Genomic DNA, 25,865 nt, shown 5'->3' with positions numbered 1-25,865 from the left:
AGTATTTTAAAGCCTCTTATAGCAGTTGATTTCGATTTGTGTCAGGCTAAGCAAATTCTGAATGGCAATTGTCTAAAACTAATGTTCAACACAGCATTATCATGTTAAGAAAGGTATAGAAATTCACCATATATATATATCAATAATACTGGTAGCATCACACTGTCTATAATATCACAATATGACAAAGCATTCATGGCTCTTTTAAGTATTACCAATGGATCAAGTGTAAAACAAAATTACTATTCCCATTACTATTCATGGTTAAGGTGACAAGAAATATTCAAAATGTTCTCCAGGTTGATCAAACCTAGGCCCTTCCATCTGAACAGACATTGAGATGTAGGATTCATCATCACACCTATTGGATTTTATTGTTCAGTATTCAATGCTCATGAAAATTGAAGCTTTTTATGTTTTTCGTTGTAATGAGTGGTTTAAAGGCTGTAGCCTATCCATAAAATCCAGTACTGTGGAACTCTTTGCTTATATTAAATGTGTTGGTCTGCAATCGTGAATGCACTAAAACTCTGCACGGTAAAGTCATTACAAATATGTGTTTTAATTTCACATCACATTTAAAACTTTGCATGGACTAAGAAATGATGAAGTTTGGACAATTAAGAATATATTACACATTATATATCTACTAACCAGTTCTGATTAAAGGTGAGTATTAGCTGCTGAGCTTTTTAAGTCCTATGCCGTGATGCATTGTGATGTTCACATTACTGTAGCAGGAGATATTGTATATGAATATTTGAGTTTAACATGAGAAAAACATTAAGATTTGTTTTAGAAATACTATTATTTAATACCTGCCACATGAGTCTAGGATGGTCAATAGGTAGATTAGTCCAGTAACCAGTGATTTTGGGTTATTTTGATAGATCTTGACACAACTTCTAAAACGAAACTAAATATTAATGGAAATATGACATAATAAAATCTACATGGCTTATACTACGATTGTACCATACTGGGCATTATACCATCGTTGTTATATTTACTTGTCACTGCAGAAATGGCATTTTCAATTTAGAAATAAATCACTAGGGAAGTCATCTTGTAATGCATTGTGCATCTTCTTCGACTTCAACACTGCATCTTTGTGCTTTACTGTGTTGTTATTTTCACAAAATATTAAAACTAATAATTTCTTATATATGATTCCTATCCCCCTTTTTGAAGAAACATTTCAATGATTAACATATGGTAAAAACTAAAATTTGAAGCTAGGAGAGGTTAACTTTTATGCCATTATTGAATATTAATATTGGGTGTTAGATTTAAACATGAATTTATATCATTACATCAAAGAGAATTAGTTTATGCTAAGTATCAGGTACGATATGCATGATGCTGTCAGCAGCTTTAATTTGGTTCATTAGCCCATGTCATAAAATGTGCTGTTCAGGCTGAAAGTAACACACAGCAAGAATTGAACCTAACAGTACTTATCTCAGCAGTGAAATTTGTCACTAAGCTACTGTGTGAGAAGAGAACATGTGTACACTCAATCATAAATTTCACTGTTAGGAACAGAACGTGTCCCACACAATTATGAATTTCCGATACCGTACATTACCTCATCTCACATAAATAGATATTCTCATTCAGTACTGCTCTCTATATTTCTCTATGCAAAATTTTGTTTACACATGCCACAAGCCTTCCACCTCCCCTACATTTGAATTGACTGAATCCAACATGTCTCTCATGCAAATCATCATGCATCAACCCTCCATCAATAAGAGTGTGACATACTCTCATGATGCTTGTGGATCCCTTTGTTCAATTCTGCCGAACTATCACTTTTTGTTTGGCAGTACTCTGTTCACACGTTTTTTCTTTTGGTGCTCTTCATGTGAATCGTGATTTTAATTGCTGAAGTGAGATTTCTTCATTATTATTTTTCTTTACATTGAAGAAATCTTTTAATTTAACTTAATTTCCCACTTTTTTTTCTCACACTCGCATATTTTACATCAAACACTTTTGTTTGATTCACGTATTTCTAAAATGAATTCTGAGGTTCATGTTCCTCTAGCATTATTTTCACAGGCTGCAGATCGGGGAGACCTGTCGTTGGATTTCTCTGCTATTACACATCATAAGATTGATCGTTATATAGGTAAACCATTAATTCTATTGAACCAGCCGAACTTTTCTGGGCCGATGAAGATTTGATAGCCTTTTTACACCATCGGATTTTGCCGTATTTTTCCCTATCCTTATGCAGAATCAGCTAGGCCTAATATGGCATTTTTCTACATGATGTCTCAGGTATGTTATGTTTTATCCAATTCCCCATTTTTCTATGATTCCTTATTACCTTCTTGTTGGCTCGATTGTTGTCTTGAGCTCTCATTTTACACACGTGGTGTCACTGTAGTTGGGATATTCTGGGTTGCGATGCAACCTTGTCCTGGGTACTTTTGCCACCTCTTTCTTTTCGGGACTTCTCTATTTTTCTTTGGTGATATGTTTTCGATCATGTATCTGTGACTTTGGAATTTTACATGTCATCTGTGCATCAACATAAGACCCTTTCCTCTTTGGTTGCATGTTTGTTACAGTTAGAACCACAACATGCCTCTATTCCTTTCCCATCCTGGTCCTTATCTACTCCTCTTTGTCCCCCTTCCAGGGATTTCTCATCTCGTCGTTTTATTCTATGTTGATGGGCATGTCGCCAACAGTACCAAAGACTAACCAGGAGATTGAGTATATTATATTGTCACCCTTTGGCAATATTTTACTACAGAACCAGGTTCTTTGGGTTTTATCAGAGGGACTTGTCATCCAATTCCTTTCCCCACCTCCTTTGTCCCTAGTACCCTTTTCCTTCTCCTTGACTTGGGATACTACCACCAGCTTGTGTCTGTCCGAGGCAGTACAAGATTTTCTTTCTCTACAGGCCTTTGCACCTGTACATCATCTTTCTCCAGGCTTTTATCCCAGGCCATTTATCCTTGTGCTAAACTGTAGACTGGTGGCCTGTACTAGGTTTGTCCCACCTCATTCTAGTTTTAAATCTATCTCATTTTTCTATGAAGTCTTTCTCACCCTTAGAAGGGCTTTTTCTCCAGGTTTTTCAATGACAAAGAGTAATGTTGTGAATGTTTATTTGCGTATCCCAATATTCCATCACTTGCAACCATCTCTTTGGTTTATTCTCCATTGGGGTGGTTTCTCTGTTTCAGCACTACCCTTCAGGCTTGTATGTTTTGTCGGATGTTCAGAGCATTTGATCGTCACTTATATGCTCTCAGATTGTGCTTTCCTCTTTTTTTTGTAGAATGGCTACTGTTTGCTTGTTCCTAACAGGAGTCTGCTTGTTACCCTTATCAGCTGTTCCTGGAGGTGGCTATAATGTGCTGTTAATCAAGTTGGAGAAGTCCTTAATGTGATGTATCCAATATCTTGTCCATTTAGGTTTTTTCTTTTTCTGCACATCCTAGTCAGGCCCACCCTTCTCCACTTTGACTTTGTTCAATGGGTTTTCAGTTTGATTACAGCTCACAAAGTTCTATCACTTTGGGGGATGCTATCTTTCACGGTAGCCTTAGCCCCATAGGTCAGACTCGTATGCGGGCTCTTTCATGGGCTTTTCACAACCAGTAGAATTTTGCAGGGATCCTTTGTCGGCTCTTATTACCCTTCCTCCTACCCTTGTCGTCGATCAGTGTTGCTGGTTAGCTTATTCCGTCTCATCCGGTTTTCCACATTTCATGGATGCATCTCTTTGGGGATTGGGGCATGGGTTGGTAAGATGGAAGATTCGGGAGTTTTGGTCTGCGGCCGAAATGTTTTATCCCATCAACATCCTGGTGCTTCTCACTGTATGTCTTGTTTTGGTTAATTTTCTTCATCTGGCCAGAAAGAGTCTGGTAATGATCTATTCTGAGTTTCCTTCAGTGGTTGCTTATCTCACTAACCAGGGCAGCACTCATTCTCCATCCCTCTGTATTCATGTCTTGAATCTTCTTTTTGGGCTCACAATCTCGATATTCCTATCATTGAATGTCATGTTCTAGGTGCTTTCGCTTTTGTCGTGGATCAGATTCCTGTCCAGACAACATTTATCTGATGGAGTGGTCTCTCTATCCTTTAATGATTTCCAGTGGCTTTGACTTCAAAGGAGTACTCCTCACATTGAGGCTTTTGCTATGTCTGTTAACCACATATTGACTTGATTTTGGTTTCTGGTTCCTTGTCTTCTTGCTCTGGCTATCGATGTTTTCAGCCAGAGTCGGACTTACACATTTGTCTATCCTCCCGTTCTCTTCTTCTCTGGGTGATTTCATTCATCCTTGACACTCCGTGTTCAGTCCTTCTGATAGTTCTTTCCTCGCCATCACAGCTGTAGTTTCTTTAGCTTCTCCAGCTCCAACTTCTTCCTCCATTACCTTTTCCTCTGTCTCTATCCCATTTTTGCCACCTTCAGTCACTGGTGTTTCATCCAGACCTTCTTGTTCTCCATCCTCATGCCTGGTTTTCCTCTGGTCATTGGCTTGTTTCATTTGCACTTCCTACATGGAAGTTTCTCAATGCAAATAGAATTTTTTTTTGTTGGTTTCTGGGTCCAGTGTTTTCCCTTGATCAACCCACTGTTCTTTGTCATGCAGATTTCCTCTTTTTACTTTTGGATCGGGGGTCTTATTTCTCCTTGGTCTTGGATTTTTGAGCAATCCTGTCCCACAACTTTTGTTTTTTCCTCTCCTACACTTTACCTATGGATGTGTTCATTCCAGATGGGAATATTAATGTCTGCCTTCCTTCTACTATTTGCCTGTGGATGTAGGTGGTCTGTTTATTTTCCATTGATGTTTCATGTACTCTTTATCCTTCTACATATTTTCTCCTTTCTCCAGATCATTTTTCCTCCTCAACACTTTGGCGGCTGGTGAGGATAACTCCTCTATTTAGCTGCTTTCCCTTCCTTTCATTTCACACATTTCTCCTCCTCCTGATCTGATAGACTTCTATGACCTGTACGTGCTCTTCTCTGTTATATTTCCTGCACGGCTTCCTTCTGTGATTTCCGTTCCCTCTTCTTTGGCAACAGTCCCCTGTTTATGTTCATTCTCCTTCCTCCTTTGCCAATTGGCTTCTTTCTCTTTATCGTCTTCCTCCTGTACTTTGTTCCAAGTGTCTTCTCATTTAATTCAACACCTTACCTTTTCACTGGCATTTCATCTTCATTGTCCTTTTGAGGCACTTCTTCAATCGGCATGTGGACTACCAATGATACATTTGTCTCTCACTATTTACATCGGATCACGGTTTTCTTTCTCCTTAGGTTATTGTCTTATGCATGTAGCCATTCTAGAATATCAGAATTCAATGAGACTTTGACTGGATAAGTTTTTTTTTTTTTTTCTCTTTAAGGGTCCCTTTTCCCTTTTATTAATGTTCATTGTTTAGATCCTGCTCTGTGGCGAGTGGTGCTGATCAGGTATTCTTTAACTGTTCAAATCCACATCGTCAAACCATGTCAACTTGCATATTATAATTCCATGGCCATGCAACGTACTCTACAGAGATGGGGTGTTTCACAAGATTGCTTGTTTATCCTTGCGATAGAATTGCTTCATAAGTTTGCCCGTCCCAGACCGTACCCACCTGTGGCCTACATGGGTAAAGCAGAAGGGGATAGCTGCCTGTCCCTGCAATGCTTTCTGTTGAATAAATTGGTATGGTCTGTTTTTCAAAATAGGGTTTTGTGGTCACCAATTGCACCTCATTTTACCCCTCACCCCATTTTCTTCTAGTGAAGTTTGAAAGTCCTTACCACTTTTCAGTTCGAAGCTGCTGAAATGGTGGACCATAGAGCCATCCTCCTGAATGGGTTAATGATTATAAAACCATTTAATTTACCCCATCGATTGGGATTCCTCATCCTACCCCCCACATGGACGTCGGTTCCCAGTAGCCGGCATTTGGATTTAGAGTAGAACTAATCAACATAAGTCTTCACACATATATTACAGATGTCTATATTCCTCCCTCATTTATACTCCATCATTGTTGTGGGTCACAGTGGAGGTAATTGTGGATTGTTACTGTTCTTTCCCTTCCACTATCCCCTGATGTTTTTTATTCTGAGGATGTTAATTTGCTTGGGGTGGTTCTGGTCAATTTCACTTTTGAGGGAGATGGTCTACATTATGTAACCTCTTTTCGATACCTGATGTTGGGTTCCCAGATCGATCTATGAATTTATCATATTCACATGTGCCTTGTTCATGAGTTGGGGGTACTAGATTCCCTCCGGTCTTATGAACTTGAGGTGAAGATGGTACGATCCTCTTTCCTATCCCCGAGGATGGCATGGGTTTTGGATTGTAGTCGACTTGCTGGTGGTATGATTCTCTTTCCTACCCCCACGTAGATGTCAGTACCCAACAGCTGGGTTTTGGGTTGTAGTTGACTTACCGACGGTATGATCCTCATCTTACACCTGTGTGGATGTTGGTTCTCAACGGCATGGATTTTGGATGTAGTTGACTTGTCATGTATGGTCTGTTGCACCCTAGCCATTGTACATGTAGGGGCACATCATTTTAATTTTACTCATTTTTATAATTTCTGGGATTGAGTTTCATAAATATTGCATGGTTCGGATCATTTTCCAGCCATAGTTCTCCCACAATTGGATGCGATCTTCTATTTTCCACCCATACATGCAACATCTTTCTAGGATGGGTGAAGAGTATACCTGGTTCAGAAGAGGTGTGGTTCTCCATATCAAATTTTTCTTTGCTTCTTTCTTTCCTTCCTTCTCACAGATCCCTCAACCTATTCAATGTGGATTCTAGCTATTTATGTTAGTGGAGGTAATGTACTATATCAGAAGTTATAATTTTCCTACACTGAAAATATATTTCCAATAGGTACTTATGTCCGCTCACACTTCCCACTGAAAACTGGTGCTTCCAACTTCTGTCAAAACTCGAAGTGATAGTTCGGTAGAATTGAATAAAGGAATATGTTGCATTCTTATTGGTGGGTGGTTGAGACATGATGATTTGCATGAGAAATGCATTGGAATTAGTCAATTCCAATGGAGGGAAGATAGCAGGTTTGTGGCATGCATAAAAACGTTTTTGGCATATGGAGGGCAGCATTGAACGAGAATAGCTAACTTAACTGTTAGCTTCTGTCAAGAAGAGATTGACATGGACTCGCAGAATTCACTGATAGTGCTAAAAGACACTGATGCTCAATGTTAAAATAGGCTGATAAGATTAAAAGGCACAAAACATTTTGCCAGGTTCATATGTGAGACTAAAAGATAATGACAAAATTCAGGAAGCTCACACTTGAGGCTAGAACATAATGAGAAATAATCATATAGCTTACTATCTACATAGAGGGCTGTAAAAATTCAAAAGCTTGTACTTAAGACTAAAATATTCTGATGAATGTTTATAGAGTTCACAACTGAGACTAAATGATGCTGACAAAACACTGAAACATTTCTTCCTGAGACTAGAAAACTTAGAGATGACAAAATTTTTATTATCAAGATTAGGAGTAAAAAACACTTGTTGGATTTTCTTATTGGGTGGGTATTTTTACACACCCCTCTATCATGACCATCCATTAATTTTTCTCTTAATTTCATCCTTTCCTCTTCTATATGAATTGATAATTTTCATATCCCTACAATGTCAGGTTTCCTGCTTCCTTCCCCTGATGCTCATTTCCATTGGTTGGGGATGTGGTTCAATCTGTAGGAGGCTTTGGGACTATGGTCTCCAGTCAAACGGTGTTATTCCCTTCACATTCTGGCACTTCATCCAGTCCAATGTGCTTTTGTTCACTCTTTTCATTTTGTCAGGATTTAATTTAAGTTTCATTTGGATTATTCGACTGTGGTGGCTTCTATCATTTGCCGAGGGGGACGTTCTTTCTTGTTCCTTTTGTGGTAGACAGTGGATCTCCTTTTTTTAACCCATGCACTTCATGTGCATCTCCTGGAGGGTCGTGTTCCAGGTTTTTGTCCTCATTACCTTTCCAGTCCCTAGCATGTTCTCCCTTGGAGTGATCTCTCGATTCTCAAAATTTTTTATGGCTCTACATCCTGTGGGGTACTCCTCCACAAGAAGATTTTGAATTTTTTTACCAGTTCCCAAGTTGGTCTCTAGTTCATCATCTCCTTGCCCTGGCTGTCGATATGTTCATACAGGATTACATTCAGTTTCTCACATTAGTTTTTGTCCTTCCATCAGTTTTTTTCCCCCAAAATGTTTGTTCATTCATATCACTCCAGTTCAGGTCTTTCTAATTGATTTCCTAGCCGACACAAATCTGGGTTTCTTTTGCTATGGATCGTTTTATTTACCTCCATTTCGTGGTTCAGGTGATATATTCCTTTCAACTTTTCTGTTTCTTACCATCTTCCACATTTGTTCTAGATGACCTTGTCGGTCTAGTACATGATTTGGGTTGCTTCATTGTTTTCAAGGTTTTCTATTGAATCCATCTCCCATGATTTCCTTTCCTTTATCCTTGGAGGTACTTCATCTGTTGAGCACTGGGACCACTACTCGTACGTTAATCTCCCATTGTTTACTTTGGGTAGCTATTTCTTTTTTTAGGGGGTACCATCATCCACATAATATATATATATATAAATGATTATATAACCATTCAGTTGAGAGTAGGTGGTGGTGTTCTACTGGTGTAGATGACAAGATAACCTGTACTATGTAACATGGGAGTGAGCCATCAAAATTGCAGTTCACCCCTTCGATTGGGATCCTTCATCCTACCCTCATGTGGATGTTGGTTCCCAGTGGCTGGGTTTTGAATTTCGTGTTGAATCAATCAACATAAGTCTTTACACATGTATTACAGATGTCTATTCCTTTACTCATTTCTCATCTTGTTACTCCATCCTTATAGTGGGTTACGGTGGAAGTACTTGCAGATTAATATGGTTCTTCCCTTTCTGCTATACCCCGATGATTATTATTCTGAGGATGTTCCTGCGCTTGGGGTGGTTCCTGTCATTATATATTTTAATGAGATGGTTTACATTACGCAGACATCTTTTTGATGTCAGGTTCCCGGATCTATTGTTCACTTTCTCACATTGTTATAAAACAACATATGTTCGTTCATGGATTGAGGGGTACGAGATTCCCTCCGGTCTTATGAACTTGAGCTGAAGACAGTATGATCTACTTTTCTACCACCACCAGATGGCTGGTTTTTTGGATTGTAGTTGACTTACTGACAGTATGATCCTCATCCTACTTCCGTGTATACCTGGTTCAGAAGTGGTGCGATCTCTCATGTATGATCTTCGACTCCAGAGATATCTTTGGGAGCATTCTTGAGGGGTACGAGATTCCCTCCGGTCTTATGAACTTGAGCTGAAGACAGTATGATCCACTTTTCTACCACCACCAGATGGCTGGTTTTTTGGATTGTAGTTGACTTACTGACAGTATGATCCTCATCCTACTTCCGTGTAGATGTCAGTTCCAAGAGGCACGAGTTTTGGATCAAGGTGATTTGCCATGTATGGTCTGTATCGCCCTAGCCACTCTACACCTATGAGCACATTCTTTAATCTTACCCACTTTTATGTTTTCTGTGATTGAATTTCATAATGTTCAGATATAATGTATGGTTCAGATCACTAACCGGCCATAGTTCTCTCCCATTTGGATGTGCTCCTCCAAATTTCCGCCCACATATGTGACATCTTTCCACAATGGGCAAAGAGTATACCTGGTTCAGAAGTGGTGCGATCTCTCATGTATGATCTTCGACTCCAGAGATATCTTTGGGAGCATTCTTGAGACACGTATGAAGGATGCTTTTATCTTTCCCTCACACCAGTCCTTCTACTTATTCAATGTGGGATTCTAGCTATTTATGTGAGATGAGGTAATGTACTGTATCAGAAATTATAATTTTCCTATACTAAAAATGTATTTCCTCTCACACTTCCTACCCTTCCACTCCACTGAAAACTGGTGCTTCCATTTTCTGCCAAAACTTGAAGTGATAGTTTGGTAGAATTGAATAGAGGGAGTCACATGCATCAAGAGAGTATGTCACACTCGTTGGTGGAGGTTTGTTGCATGATGATTTACATGCAAGATGCATTGGAATCAGTTAATTCCAGATGTGGGAGATTCAAGGCTTGTGGCATGTGCCAAAACTTTTTTTGCATATAGAGGGCAGCCCTGAATGAGAATAGCTATTTATGTGACAGGAGGTAAGTACCTATTGGAAATACATTTTCAGTATAGGAAAATTATAACTTTCATATTTCAACCACATCACTTTTGGCCATTATTTTGAATATGCAGCACAATATTGTCCAGAAATTACTTTTCTTATCTATCTTTCAGCACAGTTTGTATAAAAATTTAATTTCAGAACATTAATATCTTATTTTTTTACACAAGTTCTTACTACTTTAAGTTTGCTACTTTTAGAAGTAAAATTGTGTTGATGTTTTTGTATAGTTCTACTTTGTTTTTATATTTTTTTCTTTCCAGGAGCTTCAAATCTTTCACCTATTACAAAGGTTGATCACCTCCTCCTTCATCGTGGTGCACCTGGAGTTGGTTCTAGGCCTTTCAGATCAGCTACTCCAAGTCCATTGGTTTGCCCTGGAAGCAGCTTGGGTCAACTTGGTCCATAACAGTATATACAACAAGCAGGTATTTGCAACAACAACTACCTGTACTACAGGTCTCCATTATCCCTAATGTAAGAATGGGATTTCTTTGGTATTGAAGTAAAAGGATCCTTGCTTTGCTGTTGAACAAAGCAGTAGATTCTGCTTACCAGAATCAGCTGGGGAGAATTTCTATCTTCAGATCAGCACACAAGGAGTTTTGTGAAATTTGACTATTGAAGCAAAATTGCCTTGTTTTTCTTTAAATTTTATTTGTAAATGTAAGCAATTTTGCCATTGGACAAGACACTGTGTCACAAGAGACATAATGAGGTGTGGTTACTTTAGATATCCTTTTTTTACTACGTGACAAAGGACTTGTTTTAATTCAAATACAAAGATTAGTCTGCCATATCACATGATAAAGATCTACTTGTAGTTAAATCCAGAGTACACTAATTGTTACTTTTTTCCTTGAGATACAAGTTTTGTAAATATTAATCCTATGACAACTACTGTATAAAACTTCACATACCCCAAGTGACTGCACATTTTTATATCACAGCCCATTCAGAGCAGTGCATGTGTGTCAGCTTTCACAAAAAAAAAATATGTAACCCAGTGTTTAGTGAGTTTATTGATATAACTTTCTATGGAAGATTCACGGTTCTCCAGCTGGTAAATTGTCAGAAGAGCACTTTATTGGCTGATTCTGTCTCCTTGAATACAAACTTAAGAAACTAAGCTTCCTGAATCAATTTGTAAATATGCATTGATTTTGTGTATCCTGATGTCATTCCTTTTTTTGCACGTCTCAGATGATTGTTGAGATTCTTCACAAAAAACAATGTCATTTCTGTAAATAGTTTAAAATAAGTGATTAAAGAATATTTTCTTTAAGTTATTTATGATTGTGTTAGTCTTTTGTGTATTAATGGTTTTATTTTTCTTTCACTGTAATGTTTGTGTAAGTGAGACTTAATAAAGCTCTTGAATTAAAATATAAGCTCAACTGATGTTTTTAATTGTCTCAAATCACTGAGCAAAAAATGTGTCGATAAGAATCTTTATTTTTGAAATTAAAAACAATCCTTTAAGATGGGTTTTGTTTTCAATTCAAACACACAAAAATTGTTGTTTTGTTGTTTTTTACTTTTCACTGCTATACTGCAGATGGTCAAAGAACTGATAGTAGTGATGTTATGAGTTTGTTTTTTAAATAATTGCAAATTTTGATTTAAAATGTATTTTTAAAAAGTAGAAAGAGAAATATATAAATCAAGCCTTTGAATACATGTTTTTTCATTTAAAGAAAGTTCAGTATCTTTATGTTTATCTTGTAAAGATAAAAACACCAAAAATTTTAATAAAGTAAATAATGAAATGTGATAGGTTATAAGGAGTGTATTTACAAAGGAGAAAACATGTGAACAATTTTGATATATATAATTCAAAACTGCATACTTTTATTTGCTACAGTTCAAAACCTTTACATTGCTTTTATAGTCAGTATAGAAGTAAAAAAAACTACTTTAATAATATTCTTTAGGTCTTTCATAGCCTATGAATAGCTTTTCTGTGAACACTTATCAGCTCAGTAGGGCATTATCTAATACCTTATTTAATAGAAAATAATATAACATTTTTACTCGCTGAATCACAATAATAATGGTGTTTGCAAAACAAGCACAAGAAAGTTGTTTTTATCACTGCTATTACAGAACTTTTGTTAACTGTAATGGCCAGGTTAGACTGGGAACCATCTTTGACGTTTCTGTATAGTGATTTATTGAAAACCACCTATATAACATTTTAATCATTGAAGTACATTATTGTTATTAAAATCATTTATAGTGTAAGAATGTATTTTAAGCTTAGAGACCAGGTCAGGATATGAAATGGCTGTGTTTGATACTTATAGATACTGGATGGAAATTAACTTGACATAACTATGTCAAAGTATAATAGATTTTTGTTAACGTGTAATAAGACCATTTAATCTTTAAAAAAATAAGCATTTTTATGTTTTGATGAATGTAAAAAGAACAAATAAACTAAAATATTTAATATTCCCGAGATTTGTGGAGGGTTGATCACAAGTGATAAGCATACTTTTCAGGTCCCTTCCAGTCCTTCGAACATCTCCCACTATTGCTGATAATAGTCATTCTAATGGCCATGATTAGGAACTATTGCTTAAAATCTCAATTTTCACTTAGAAAAATTCTGCAAGGAACAGCAAGATCAATCTTAGACTACACAGTTTGTCAGATTTTCCATAGGACCTTCAGTATCCATTGATGTGAGTTTCTATGACCACGTGTACAAGGACAATATTCTGCAAGGAACAGCAAGATCAATCTTAGACTACACAGTTTGTCAGATTTTCCATAGGACCCTCAGTATCCATGGATGTGAGTTTCTATGACCACATGTACAAGGACAAAATTCTGCAAGGAACAGCAAGATCAATCTTAGACTACACAGTTTGTCAGATTTTCCATAGGACCTTCAGTATCCATGGATGTGAGTTTTTATGACCATGTGTACAAGGACATTTTTTTAACTATCTTGTACAAAGTATTGGATGGGATGTGAGCAATCTTGTTATAAATATGAAATTTTTGCATGTGATGAGATACACATTAGGTGATTTTACATAATCATATGGGTTTACTGATTTGTTTTGTTGTCAAAGCTATTTATTATGTTATACCCACTTCAAAGTGGCCATTAATGACTCACACTTTTCACCTGTAGTATTTCAATATAAAAATATTATTTCTTGGAAAAGAATCAACTATAGAGTTACTGTTGTTAAACGAGTCACCTCTGATACCACAGCATGACTTTCTATTACTGTGAACAAATTTTTTTGATTAAGTGCAATTAACACTTTGTGGTGGATGTACTAAGATAAAATTATATTTATAAGATTAGAATAAAGTATAGAAGGTAATTTTGAAATTCTCAGGTGATAAATATACAGGAGTCACAAACAATGAGTAGTTGTAAATGAATGGTCAATGTATCATTAGTACAATAAATTAATACAGCAAATACAAAAGAAAGCTGCATTAGTTGTACAGTATTCTGTATTTGCTTTAGATAGAGCAGTATGTTTTGTCTTTATACTACCATATATTTACCAGTGTTTGAGTGTGAAATATTGTTGTAAATATCCTGTAATACTCAACAGTTAATCCAAGTTTATTTTTGTTTGGCCTTCTCAGTGTTCATATAAGTCCATACAGCCTTAATAATATTCATATTTGGAAACTTTATGGTTGGGACTGTTTTATCTCCCCCCCTCTCCAGTATATCTTGTGCCTGAAGGAATTATTGGCTTAAATGCAGCTTACTTGTATTGATTCTCATTGTTGATTAACAGTTTGAATTTGGATTAATCTGTAAAGAGCATCTTCCTCCAGTTTTCATCATTCCATTGTTTAAATTCTGGTGCCCATTTCTGTGTTTTGGTTTTGTTGTCTTCCTTAAACAGTGATTTTCAACCTCCTACACATCTATTGGGATCACTTCATGCTAATGTGTATCTTACTGATCTGGAGGTAACATTCACACCTGTTATTAAGCTAGATCATTAATGAGGCATCTACTAGATTGTTTATTATCACATAAAGAGTATACACAGAACTTCTTAACATTACTTTTAAACTATCTTGTGCTTTCTACTTCCATTGCTTCTATCAACAGTACTGGTTTCACCACTCTTTGATATTTTCATATATCTCATATTGAAATATGAAATTTCATCTCAGTCTGTTCCAAAGAGCAGACTTCATCAGCCTAACGTTGATTTATGCCTATTTGTAATGCGACATTTTGTTCTGGAAGTCGTAAGTACATTCACCACACTACTGCTGGGAATGATATGCTTTTGTGACATTGTCTAATTGACAGATAATCACATTGTAAACCATCAGCACATGAGCTTACTCTGGCACAGTTTAATTCATACTGTTGATGGGTAGCAATTTCATAATATTTGCATTTTTTACCCATTTTATCCACTGGTTCCATTACTGTATATTCTTGATTTCTAGGCACTAAAAATAAAATTTGTGTAGCAGATAACTATAGTTTTGTCAAGCCTAAATGTGTCTTGACTTTAGTTAAACTTTTTCATTAGTTTGATATATGATAAACAATAATAACTATTAAAACTTCATAGAAGCTACTGTTAAAAGCTTTTTATTATTAAAGCAGACCTGCCTTTTTATAAAGCATTATCATCATTTATAAAACATGAAATTAACGATGTATTAAAAAATGGTGTCATGAAATACTTATACCCTCAGTACGGTAGTGTTTCACCTTTATTAAAATGTATCGAGCTATGAAGACTAATGTGATAAGTGAATATGTTACATTAAGGATCGAGGATGTAAAAAAAGGGTAACTTTATGACAATTTTTATCAATTGACTTCTCTTTGTATCATTTGCAAAGTTTGAAAATATTTTTATTATACCAAGAAGCACCGAAGAGAGCTGCGACAAATTTTGCAGTCAGGAATATTATCTAGAAAGACTATTAGTAGTTATACGTTTGTCTGTCTGTTCAAGACATTTCTGTATACAACAGTCAAATGTTTCATCATCATAGCTTTATAAACTACATATCTTAGTCCAAGTATATTTCTTCTAAGTTATCTTTGCGTAGTACCATTACGAGTTGAACTAAATAGCGTGTAAAATATGCCCCTCAGTGGCACAGCAGTAAGTCTACAGACTTATAACGCTAGAAATCGGGTTTCGATACCCGTGTTGGGCACAGCACAGATAACCCATTGTGTAGCTTTATGCTTAACTACAAGCAATTTATAAAATACAAAACTTGCTTGATTTAATAGGCCAAGCTGGTTTTCACCGTAAAATAAAATGTGACATGTCAACAGTAAAACTGTCGAACCGTGTCATTGAAAAATTTTCCACATTTAGCTGTTATAAGGTGTTTACCTAGTTTTGCCATTTCTGTGTGTCTAATTGAAGATTACTTATCTTTAGATCTTACAGCAAGTGCTTTATCATACTTTCAGAAGAAGAAGAACGTTTTCACTTGATAGTTGAATAGATATAGTTTGTTAAAAGTACTGAATTGATGTAGTTCCATAACACTGAAAAAAGTGTTTTTGAGATGGTAAATTAAACCAATAATGAAAAATGCAAGAAACATCAATTTTTATCGCAGAAGTTATAACTGGTTTGCATTTGTATTTACACTAACATGATTTAAAATATAAAACAGGTGGGACTGTTGTTAAATCTCAAAATACAATGTTGACAGTTATTAACGTACCTTATAGTAATATATATAACTTCAGGCCTAATAAAGTACTTATATTCTCAACACAATTTAGACATCCTGTAATAATTTCTTACTTTAGTATAAGAACATCAAACAGTTTACCTCCATGAACACCGCAATAACTCAACATAATAATGAGAGACAAGCTACCCGAGCGGACAAAAAAAGAAGGTAATTTCTTAAATAAATAAACGACGACTTACGACGTTAATTTCTAGTATGTAAAACGTTGTTTACAGCTTTTTACGTTTTGATTTGCCACCCGGTGCTTTAGTGCTTGTCGTAACCTGCAGAGGGCACAGCACAGATAGACCGTTATGTAGTTTTGCTCGTAACGACAAACAAGCAAACATAGTGATATTTAACACCATCAGTCATTAACTAGAAATACGTGTCATTCACCCTAAATATGTAAGCTTTTAATTGACGTAATTACTCTTCAAACGTGCTGTTAACACAAACTACAAATAATCAGTGTTATTTTAAAGACAACATCTGTTATTAGACGCTGAACTCATTACTACCTATTAATAAAATTTATTTCTTTTATGTTTCTAAACTAACAATTATATTTGATAACATTTCAGATGGATTTAATGAGTTTCCTCCAGAAAGATATTTGTTTTCCATTTTGAAAAACGGTGAATAAATTTAGTGAAAAATACACACACTGACACGTTAATTAGGATCACTCCACACACTGACAACTTAATTAGGATCGCTATCACTCCACCCCCACAGACTGACACCTTAATTAGGATCGCTATCACTCAATCCCCACACACTGACACCTTAATTAGGATCGCTATCACTCCATCCACACACACTGACACCTTAATTAGGATCACTCACTCCACCCACACACACGGACACGTTAATTAGGATCGTTATCACTCCCCCCACAGACTGACACCTTAATTAGGATCGCTATCACTCCATCCCCACACACTAACACCTTAATTAGGATCGCTATCACTCCACCCACACACACTGACACGTTAATTAGGATCACTCCACCCACACACACGGACACGTTAATTAGGATCAATATCACTCCACATACATATACTTGTAGAACATTCATTTTATTTTCATATACACAATAAATTGGTCAGTGGGTGCTTGAGTCCTATAAAATCAGAGATGTGGTTATTTCATAAATATAATGGGTAAAAGTAAGGGTGTTTCTACTTTTCAAAGAAGATTCCTTTTTAAATACATTTTCTTTATTTCTTTTTTGACTAGTTGTTTAAAGACACCTTTACTCAAGTCTATCAACAACGATAAATGAAATTTCTGCTTCTAGGAAGACTGACCGTTTATTACTATTGACTAATTTAGTAAAAAACGATTAAACACGCTTATAAAGAGCAACGAACAAATTTATTCAACTGTCTTCAACCATATGAAAAACATTGTGAACTGTTGTATGGCAACCAGCAACCAATGCAAAAACCATTTGTTTCAGATGCAAGTTAGCGTACACAGAATAAACATAGCATCGGTATGGGTTAGAGCACATACTAGGGGGAGATATAAATGGAAATATGTGATATGGTCTGATGAATTTGTTTACTCTGATTTAACAGTAAAATATAAATATGATGAATATCGCAAGACACTTGACCTTGTTCTAACAATGAATACTGCTGGAGATGATGTAAGGCACGAAAAATTGTCTTGTGGCTGGGGTTGGGTCCTTTAGTCGAGGTAATAATATTCAGAGTGTACTTCAACATTAGTAACAATCATGTTCACCCCATAGTGCTGCATTTCAACCCTGATATATAACATAATTTTCAAAACAATAATGCGTCCTCGCTCATATTATCGAAAATTGTTTCGATTGAGGAACATGAAAGCTATTTCAGTCATCTTCCACGATCAGTAGAATCACTATATCTCAATCTCATTGACACAAATACTTCACTTGATTTTGACTTCCAACACCATATTTAAACAGAAGAAAGTTAATTAATATTGTATCGAGGGTGGAGTTGAACGAGATTGCTATGATTTCAGCTTCTTCGGACATTTTTTTATTCTTATTAACAGTTCTTGAAGGCAGTGGCATGACCATCGGATGGCGTGGCGTGTGGGACAGATCAACTTCCATCACAATTTAGTTTTTTTTTTAAGATGTTAAAATTCTCTATATTGTCAAGTGACATGAAACTGTTCCTTTTATCTACTCCCCAACCTAACTTTCTTCCCTCTATGTCCCCTTCTACAAAAACCTAGAAACGCCAGTACCGGGAGATTTGCCCAGCTTCCTTGCAATGTATTTTTGGGTGTAAGGTTCCCTTTCTTTGATATATTCTTCATTTTGAAGATAATACCATTGCTTCGGGTTGTATTAGGATGGGGTTTATGAGCCCCTTGCTAATACTGAACGTTGTTTTGCGAGTTTTTCCACTTCCGCAGAGAGTATTGAGAGTTCCCTTCTCAAAAATGTTGTGACGTTTGGTATTATGTCACTTATAACTTTTCTGTTTGGATGTTTTTTATTTGAAAGACATTTTATATACTTCCAGCCTTGAATTTATCTCTGGCAGCATTGCATTGTCAAATGATTGGGAATTCTCCATTAACCAAAGATGTTGGTGCTATACAATTCTTTTGCGGCACTATGGTTTGCATATCCTGCGTTACGCCTTTATATTAGTAAATCATTCAAATAAAGCACAATTTAGTTCTATGTAAGAGAGTATAAGAAAATAAGTAGTTTTTAAAATACTCCATTACATAAAACAAGTGATAAAAACAATTTGATTTAATTTCCTCACTTAGTTCGAATCTCATTCATAACTGAACAAATTACATAAAAAAGAACTAACTAGCATGCTTTTTAGGGAGTTTAATGTAATTAGATTTTCTAGGTGATCAAGACAAAGTTTAATGTAATTAGATATTCTGTGTGATCAAGACAAAGGTTTAATGTAATTACATATTCTGTGTGATCAAGACAAGAGTTTAATGTAGTTAGATCTTATGTGTGATCAAAACAATAGTTTACTATTTAATTTTGCTCATGTGTACGCGTGTGTAAGCGTGTGAAACATGTAACCTGATTCTCATCAGTGCAAGAGTTTGTACAGATTAGCAACCAAAAAACCGTAACTTCCCAAACTGTAGTCCGCTAGCCAGCACCTGGGGATCCGCCCGATGCCAGTCTGTGCATATCTAGAAAACGATAATAGTGTTTTAGCAGAATTTCAATTCCATTACGATTTGATGGTGTTCCACGGAAGGATGAGAGCCCTGGAAAAAATCCGGGACTGGAAAAATTTTGGAAAACCCCCTCCATCTGTATAAACATTGAAAAATGAAAGTTCTAGGTAAAATGTCAGAATTACTCTCCATATACACAGGAAACGTATACACGGAACAAAGTTGATACATTGTTAAATATTGTTTTTCATCTAGGGCAAACCGAAACATTGAATCTTTCATTTAATTTGCAATGTTTATACCAAATACGCAAGATCTGAATACAGATCAAAATCACAGCTTCGATGATTGACTAACTCCAGTCTCACAAGTTTAATGAATTATTACTAGCTTAATCTTATAATATACATGACTGTACAAGGTGTTTTCAAATGGTTTTATACGTTTCAAACATGCGGCAACGTACATGTTAGTACAAAGACCTTCAACTTTTAAACAAAGAAACATGAAAGACGTGCAGTACCATATATATATTGGTCTAAAAGCCTTCAACTTGTAAATGAAGAAGGATAAAGACATGCGATAGCGTACATATTGGTCTAAAAACCTTCAACTTCTAAATGAAGAAGGATAAAGACATGCGATAGCGTATATGTTGGTCTAAAACCTTCAACTTGTAAATGAAGAGGGATAAAGACATGCGATAGCGTACATATTGGTCTAAAAACCTTCAACTTGTAAATGAAGAAGGATAAAGACATGCGATAACGTACATATTGGTCTAAAAACCCTCAACTTGTAAATGAAGAAGGATAAAGACATGCGATAGCGTACATATTGGTCTAAAACCTTCAACTTGTAAATTAAAAGGGAAAAAACATGCCATAGCGTACATACTGGTCTAAGGAACCTCAAGTGTCTTATCTCGCCGATTTTGGCCTAAAACAAAAATTCAACTTTTTTCAATAACTAATGCAAACTTAGTGACCATTCAGCAAACTCTCAAACTGCTCCGTGGAACATGGATATATAAAATCTTCTAACGATCCCTTCTTAATGAAAAAATTGCCGTCTCAGTCACTTAATTACTGGACTAACGATTGATTGCCACAAAACGCGCTTTGTGCTATAAGAGTGACGGTCAAATCTCACTATTTGATCAAACAAGAGTAAAGTAAGAGTTGGCGGTGAGTGCTGTTGACTAGCTGTTTAATCTATCACCTCAAAATTAGAACTATGCGCAGGTAGCTCTTGTATAACCTCACGCGAAATTCTAAAACGAACATAAAATATTAATTGGACTCAAATATATGTACATGCCCATATTGTACATACATAGTTTCAGGAACACGAAAAAGACTTCCCATGGCCACCACAACCCCCATACCTCAATCAGTTGAACATCTAAGGAATTAACTTGAAAGACACATTCGCCATCACGGTCCTCTGCCTACCTCGCTCCATGAATTTCGTGCAATACTAATGACACCTTCCAACACATTGTTGGTTCTATGTCACTTTGTATCATGGCTGTTATTCGGGCAAAAGGTGGCTCAGCCCTTTATTAGGTATAGGTCTTAATAAAGTGGACAGCCAGTGTATATGAATAAGTCCCTTATGGCTTAGCTTGTTAGAATAAATGGTCGTTTTAGATTTCATGTTCGCTGCTTTTTCTTTCCGTGAGTTAAAATTAGGTCGTCTTTTATACAGAAATCTATAATCGTGTTATAATATATATTTAGGTGTTACTGGAGAGTTGCAATTATTTTCTTTAAAAAACAGATTGGATAGCATAAACACATAAAATTGTTATGATGTGACCACATTTACTAAACTGGCGAAGAATGATTATAATTAATTATGTTTGTCACAAAACGTTAGTATTAGGCCTATTATACCTTTTAAAACTACAATCTTTATTCAGTTTCATGGAGTTTTTCAAGACTAACAAGAGTGCACAGTAGTATTTCAGCCACTCTATGTCCATTGTGGAAATAGTATGGTGGAAATACTGTTATACAGTCTTTTTCTTGAAAAAGTCTAAGAGACTCAATAAAGAATATAGTTTTGAAAAATAAAATAAGCCTAATACTTATGTCTTATCACAAGTATAATTGGTTAGATGTAAAATTCTAAACACAAACCAAAGTTATTTTGGTATAGCTGATTTTAGGGACATAAAATAAATATATCCCACGAAATGATACATTTCATTAAACAAAAATAAGCTTTTTATTTTTCTAGAAATAATATTTTCTGTTATTAAAAGAGTGAAGGCGAGGACTATTAATTTAGCAGAAACGTTAAGTAAATCCAATATGTTTATTTTAGTTAGGAATGTTGAACTTTCTAGAAACACCCATGACATGTTACAAATAGAAATGTTAATTACAACTATATAGGCTTAATGGATATAATATATCAATATGAAATGGGTGAATTTATAAATATGAGGCTATTAAATATGCAGGTACAGTAGAGTAATCGGGTTTTAGTATGAGTATTCAATTTGTTAAGTGGTATCTCGTGTTAACGTAATACAGATTAGATACTGAATCACTAAATGCCGGGGTTCATGTATCATAGATCTCTACCAGTAACAACATATTAGGACCAGATGTGGCCTAATGGTTAGTATGCTAGGTTTGTGAATCCGAGTGTTCATGGTTCGTAGTTCCTTGCCGTTAAAACGTGCTCCGCGCTTTGGAGCCGTTGATGTGTTTTTAGAGCGACAGTCAAATCCAACTATTTGGTCAGATAAGAATAGTTCAAGAGCTGGCAGTGGGTGTTGTTCAGTAGCTGTTTTCCATGTAGTCTATCAGTTCAAAATAGGGGACGGCTATGTAAAGATAACCTTTGTGTAGAAACAATGAAAACAACACACACACAAGTGCCTCTGATACTTAAAGTGTTCAACATTTCAGACTAGTTTTTACTTTGAGTGAATGACGAGAAGCAGCTTCTTGAAGAATTCCTGAAAAAAAAAGGAAAAAAAAATGGCTTTCCTCTCTTACTATGTCAAATAAATAGTTTCTGATATTTATTTTGTTGTCCTCTGGAAAAAGTGTCTGTCTATCATAAATAAATCTGCAACTTGCATAAGTTAAGATATTATGTATATTGTGATAGGTTTAGCTCTTTTACTTGTCTTTTTCGTTACATATTACGATGCAAGTAAACATTTGTCTTTACAAGATAAAATTTTCAAGCCATATTTATACCCAAGTATTATTTAATTAACCTCGATGTTCAGAAATTATAGTACAGGACGAGGTTTAGGTTAATAAAACTTAAAATACACGAACCTGATACAGGAAATACAAATAGATATAACACGTGATGTTGTTGTTGGTTTGCTGTTTTAGTGCAAAACTACATAATCTACCCATCGCGGTGAATCAAACCTCTGATTTTAGCGTTGTAAGTCCGTAAACTTATTGCTGACCCACCGGGCGACATAAAATACTACGTTTGAGCTGATTGTTGTATCGTGTTTTTTTGAAGTACTAGCGTTGTGGTACGAGTTATATCAAACATTCCACTGTAAAACCAAAGCACCTGATTACATTCTCATTCAGTACACTAACTAACATTAGGAACATGAACAAAGCAATGGAATACAACTACATGTATTCCACAAGCAGAGAAGATGAATAAATCTACTAATGATAAATGCTGTGGAATATGCCAAGAAATATTAGCCGATCTGTATTCTTTTTAAATTAGAGTGTATCCAGTGAATCTTATTATAAAACATACGACAGGAGCGTTTCGGTTATATACTAGTATAGGACAATACGTTTCACACACGTATTAACAGAAATGTGTCGTGCATACTAATAATTACGTACACCAATTTCATACATCATGCAAACCCTTGCACATTGAAATTCCTCGAACCCCTCCTGCGTACGTGCGTGCTTATACGAGATTTCTGAATCAAGATTTTTGTTACCGATAAAAAAATTAATTAGTTACTTACTGACACTCAGTCCCTATCACTGAATATTTTAATCAATCAAGAAAGGCTGAAAAGAAAGCTTATTTGGCTCGCCGATGGGACAGCTGTAAGTTTACGGACTTACTACACTAAAATCCGAGGTTCCGTTCCCCGTAGTGGACACAGCAGATAGATCAATGTGGCTTTGCTGTAAAAGAAACAGAGCAATTTTATTTTGAACGTTAGGCGGCGCTGCAAGTCGAAGTATACATTTTTTATAAACAGATCTTTTTGACTTAAATATGCAAAATGTATCGCAATTGCGATTTCTAAGTTTACATTAAACATTAACGACCAACCACTTGAACCAAATTGCCAATAAATGCACCTGTTAGTGTCTGAGCCAGCACTTATTAAAGTTGGTGTAATAATCACGCTGTTAGATGTGTAATAATTACGCTGTTAAATAACAAAAAAGTTTTGAAACACGCTGATTTTAATGCTAAGGATCACAACAAAATAATTTTTATAATAACTGCAGCTCTATTACATCTACATAAACATAATTCGATATATTATGTAGTTCTAAGAAACAAATTATAACAAAATAATATATTTCTACATTAAGGTAATCTAAATTGCCTACTCTTTATTACTTAGGATTGTTTGAATCTACGTATGCAATAATTTAATAGCCCGTCTATTATAGTGGCCTGACATGGCCTGGTGGTTAGGACACTTGACTCGCAATATGCAGGTTGCGGATTCGAATTCCCGTTGCCGAACATGTTCGCCTTTTCAGCTGTAGGGACGTTATAATGTGGCAATCAGTCCCACTATGTGTTGGTAGAAGAGTAGCCCAAGAGTTGGCGGTGGGTGGTGTTGACTAGCTGCTTTTCCTTTAGTCTTCCACTGCTACCAGTAAATCTTCCCGAGAACCACTGATAATTCATCATGTACGGTCCCCCAACGATCGTTAGCGGCCTCGGGACTAAAAAAAAAAGGTATTATAGTAAATATGAAATATGAAGTGTTATTTTAAAGTTCAAAGTTGTACGAAGGTTATCTGGGTTGTGCTCACCGCAAGGATCAAACTTTGGATTTTAGCGTATCAAGCCTTCAAGTGGCTATTAAAGACAGTAACCCAGTATTTTTACCATCACATTCGCAAATTCACAGATCAAATACCTTTCAAAGCATTTCTGTATTATACGTACCACTACACATAAACATATTTGTGTGTTTTTGATTTTGTAACACAAGAAAACGTTTAGTGTGGCAAAATACTTCAGTCAAACCACTGCTTATTTTGTACACCCAGAAAAAGTGGGGTTGCTGTTAAATAAGTGTCTAATCATAATAGTTTTCACATGCAAACTTTTATGTACATAATATGCAGCACCAACAACGAGATATATGATTTGTTTGTTGTTAAGCACGAAGTTACAGAATGGGTTACCTGTGCTCTGCTCATCGCAGGTATCGAAACTCGAATTGTATCGTTATAAGCCTGCACACTTGCCGCTGAGCTAGTTGTTGGCGAGATATATACTAAAATTTTAAAAACATATAAAATCATTGTACGATTTTGTTTTTAAAAGTAATTCCAGTAGCCTTATTATTATTTCGATCATGATAGTTTTCATAAAACTAATGGTCAAATGACCCGAATTTCTAGTGGGTTTTTTTTTTGTTATTTTTACGTTTTGGTTCAAAACTTATTCGTGGTGTTGTTGAGTAAGACTTATTTTATTGATCTAAGTCGATGCACAATTATATTAAATCTAGTTATGGTAACGATGACCTGGATGCCTATTTATTTTAAAACATTTTTACAGATTCTTTAGAGAAATCGAATCAAAAACTAGAAACAAGACAAACATTTTTTTTTTCTGAAACTGTTAAATTTCGTAGCCTCCTCGTGTTTTCATCAATGTCTGTACTTTTCAGAGGAAGATTTCAGAGAAGAGGTTAAAGCCAAGGTCACTTAAACCAGAGCAACAAGACAGTTAATACCTAGTTAACAGCATGTGGAATGGAAATATGATAACATTAGTCATAACAGCTGGGTCATTAATTTACCATATGGTATAACCTCTTCCTGTCGTGTTAACATAAATACTGGGAGTTAAAAAAAAAGAGAGTAATTATTTCCTGAAAAATATTTATATTTTATTTATCCATTGTTTATAATAAGATCATAACTCAGAAAGTATTTTGAGATATGTATTTGAGTTTTAAATTTCGGATTTGTTCAGAACCTTTTAAGAATTTTTTATTGTATTGGTAGATAGTTCACAGATTTATTGTATTTGTATCGCAAAGTTACTAAGGCTATCTGCAGCCTCCTAATTTTGAACTACTGACCAGAAGGAAGAAAAGTCAGTTAATAGCACTATGCCACCCACCATCCACGTTAATAGACTGGTTATCACTCTTATGACGCACCCGCTGCTTCTATGGAGGGGATCATTTTGTGGTATTACGCAGATTCCATCCTGGTTTAAAAACTCAGAAATCCATAGCACTATTTTCAGGATCTATTTCGCGCTCATATTTATTGAACAAAAATACTGCTGTACTTAAAAACTGAATCTTGTTATTTAATTTCAAATAACTATATTTTCAACTTCAAATACTTCCCTTTTCATATAAACTGAGGTATAAAAAGAGGTAAGTCAGTGTCGTTGACTTACTTGAACACTAGGCCTAAGAACATTATCTAAACGTCGAAACTGTAGCCCTATTTACTAAATTATTTTAAGTCCTTAACTAA

General features: G+C 35.6%; 1 protein-coding gene across 1 annotated transcript in view; it reads left to right on the top strand.

Moving 5' to 3' along the window:
* Positions 1-11,652, top strand: part of LOC106457082 (casein kinase I-like) — a gene marked incomplete in the record, with an annotated part of 36,159 nt that extends 24,507 nt beyond the window's left edge. The window contains 1 exon segment of the mRNA XM_022382900.1: positions 10,533-11,652. Within this exon segment, the coding sequence (XP_022238608.1) occupies positions 10,533-10,675 (143 nt within the window).
* Positions 11,653-25,865: the final 14,213 nt, after the last annotated feature.

The sequence above is a fragment of the Limulus polyphemus genome, unplaced genomic scaffold (genome assembly GCF_000517525.1).
Source record: "Limulus polyphemus unplaced genomic scaffold, Limulus_polyphemus-2.1.2 Scaffold290, whole genome shotgun sequence".
NCBI classification, from domain to species: Eukaryota; Metazoa; Arthropoda; class Merostomata; order Xiphosura; family Limulidae; genus Limulus; species Limulus polyphemus.
Note: the sequence above shows the minus strand (reverse complement) of the source record. Positions and strands in the feature narration are given on the sequence as shown.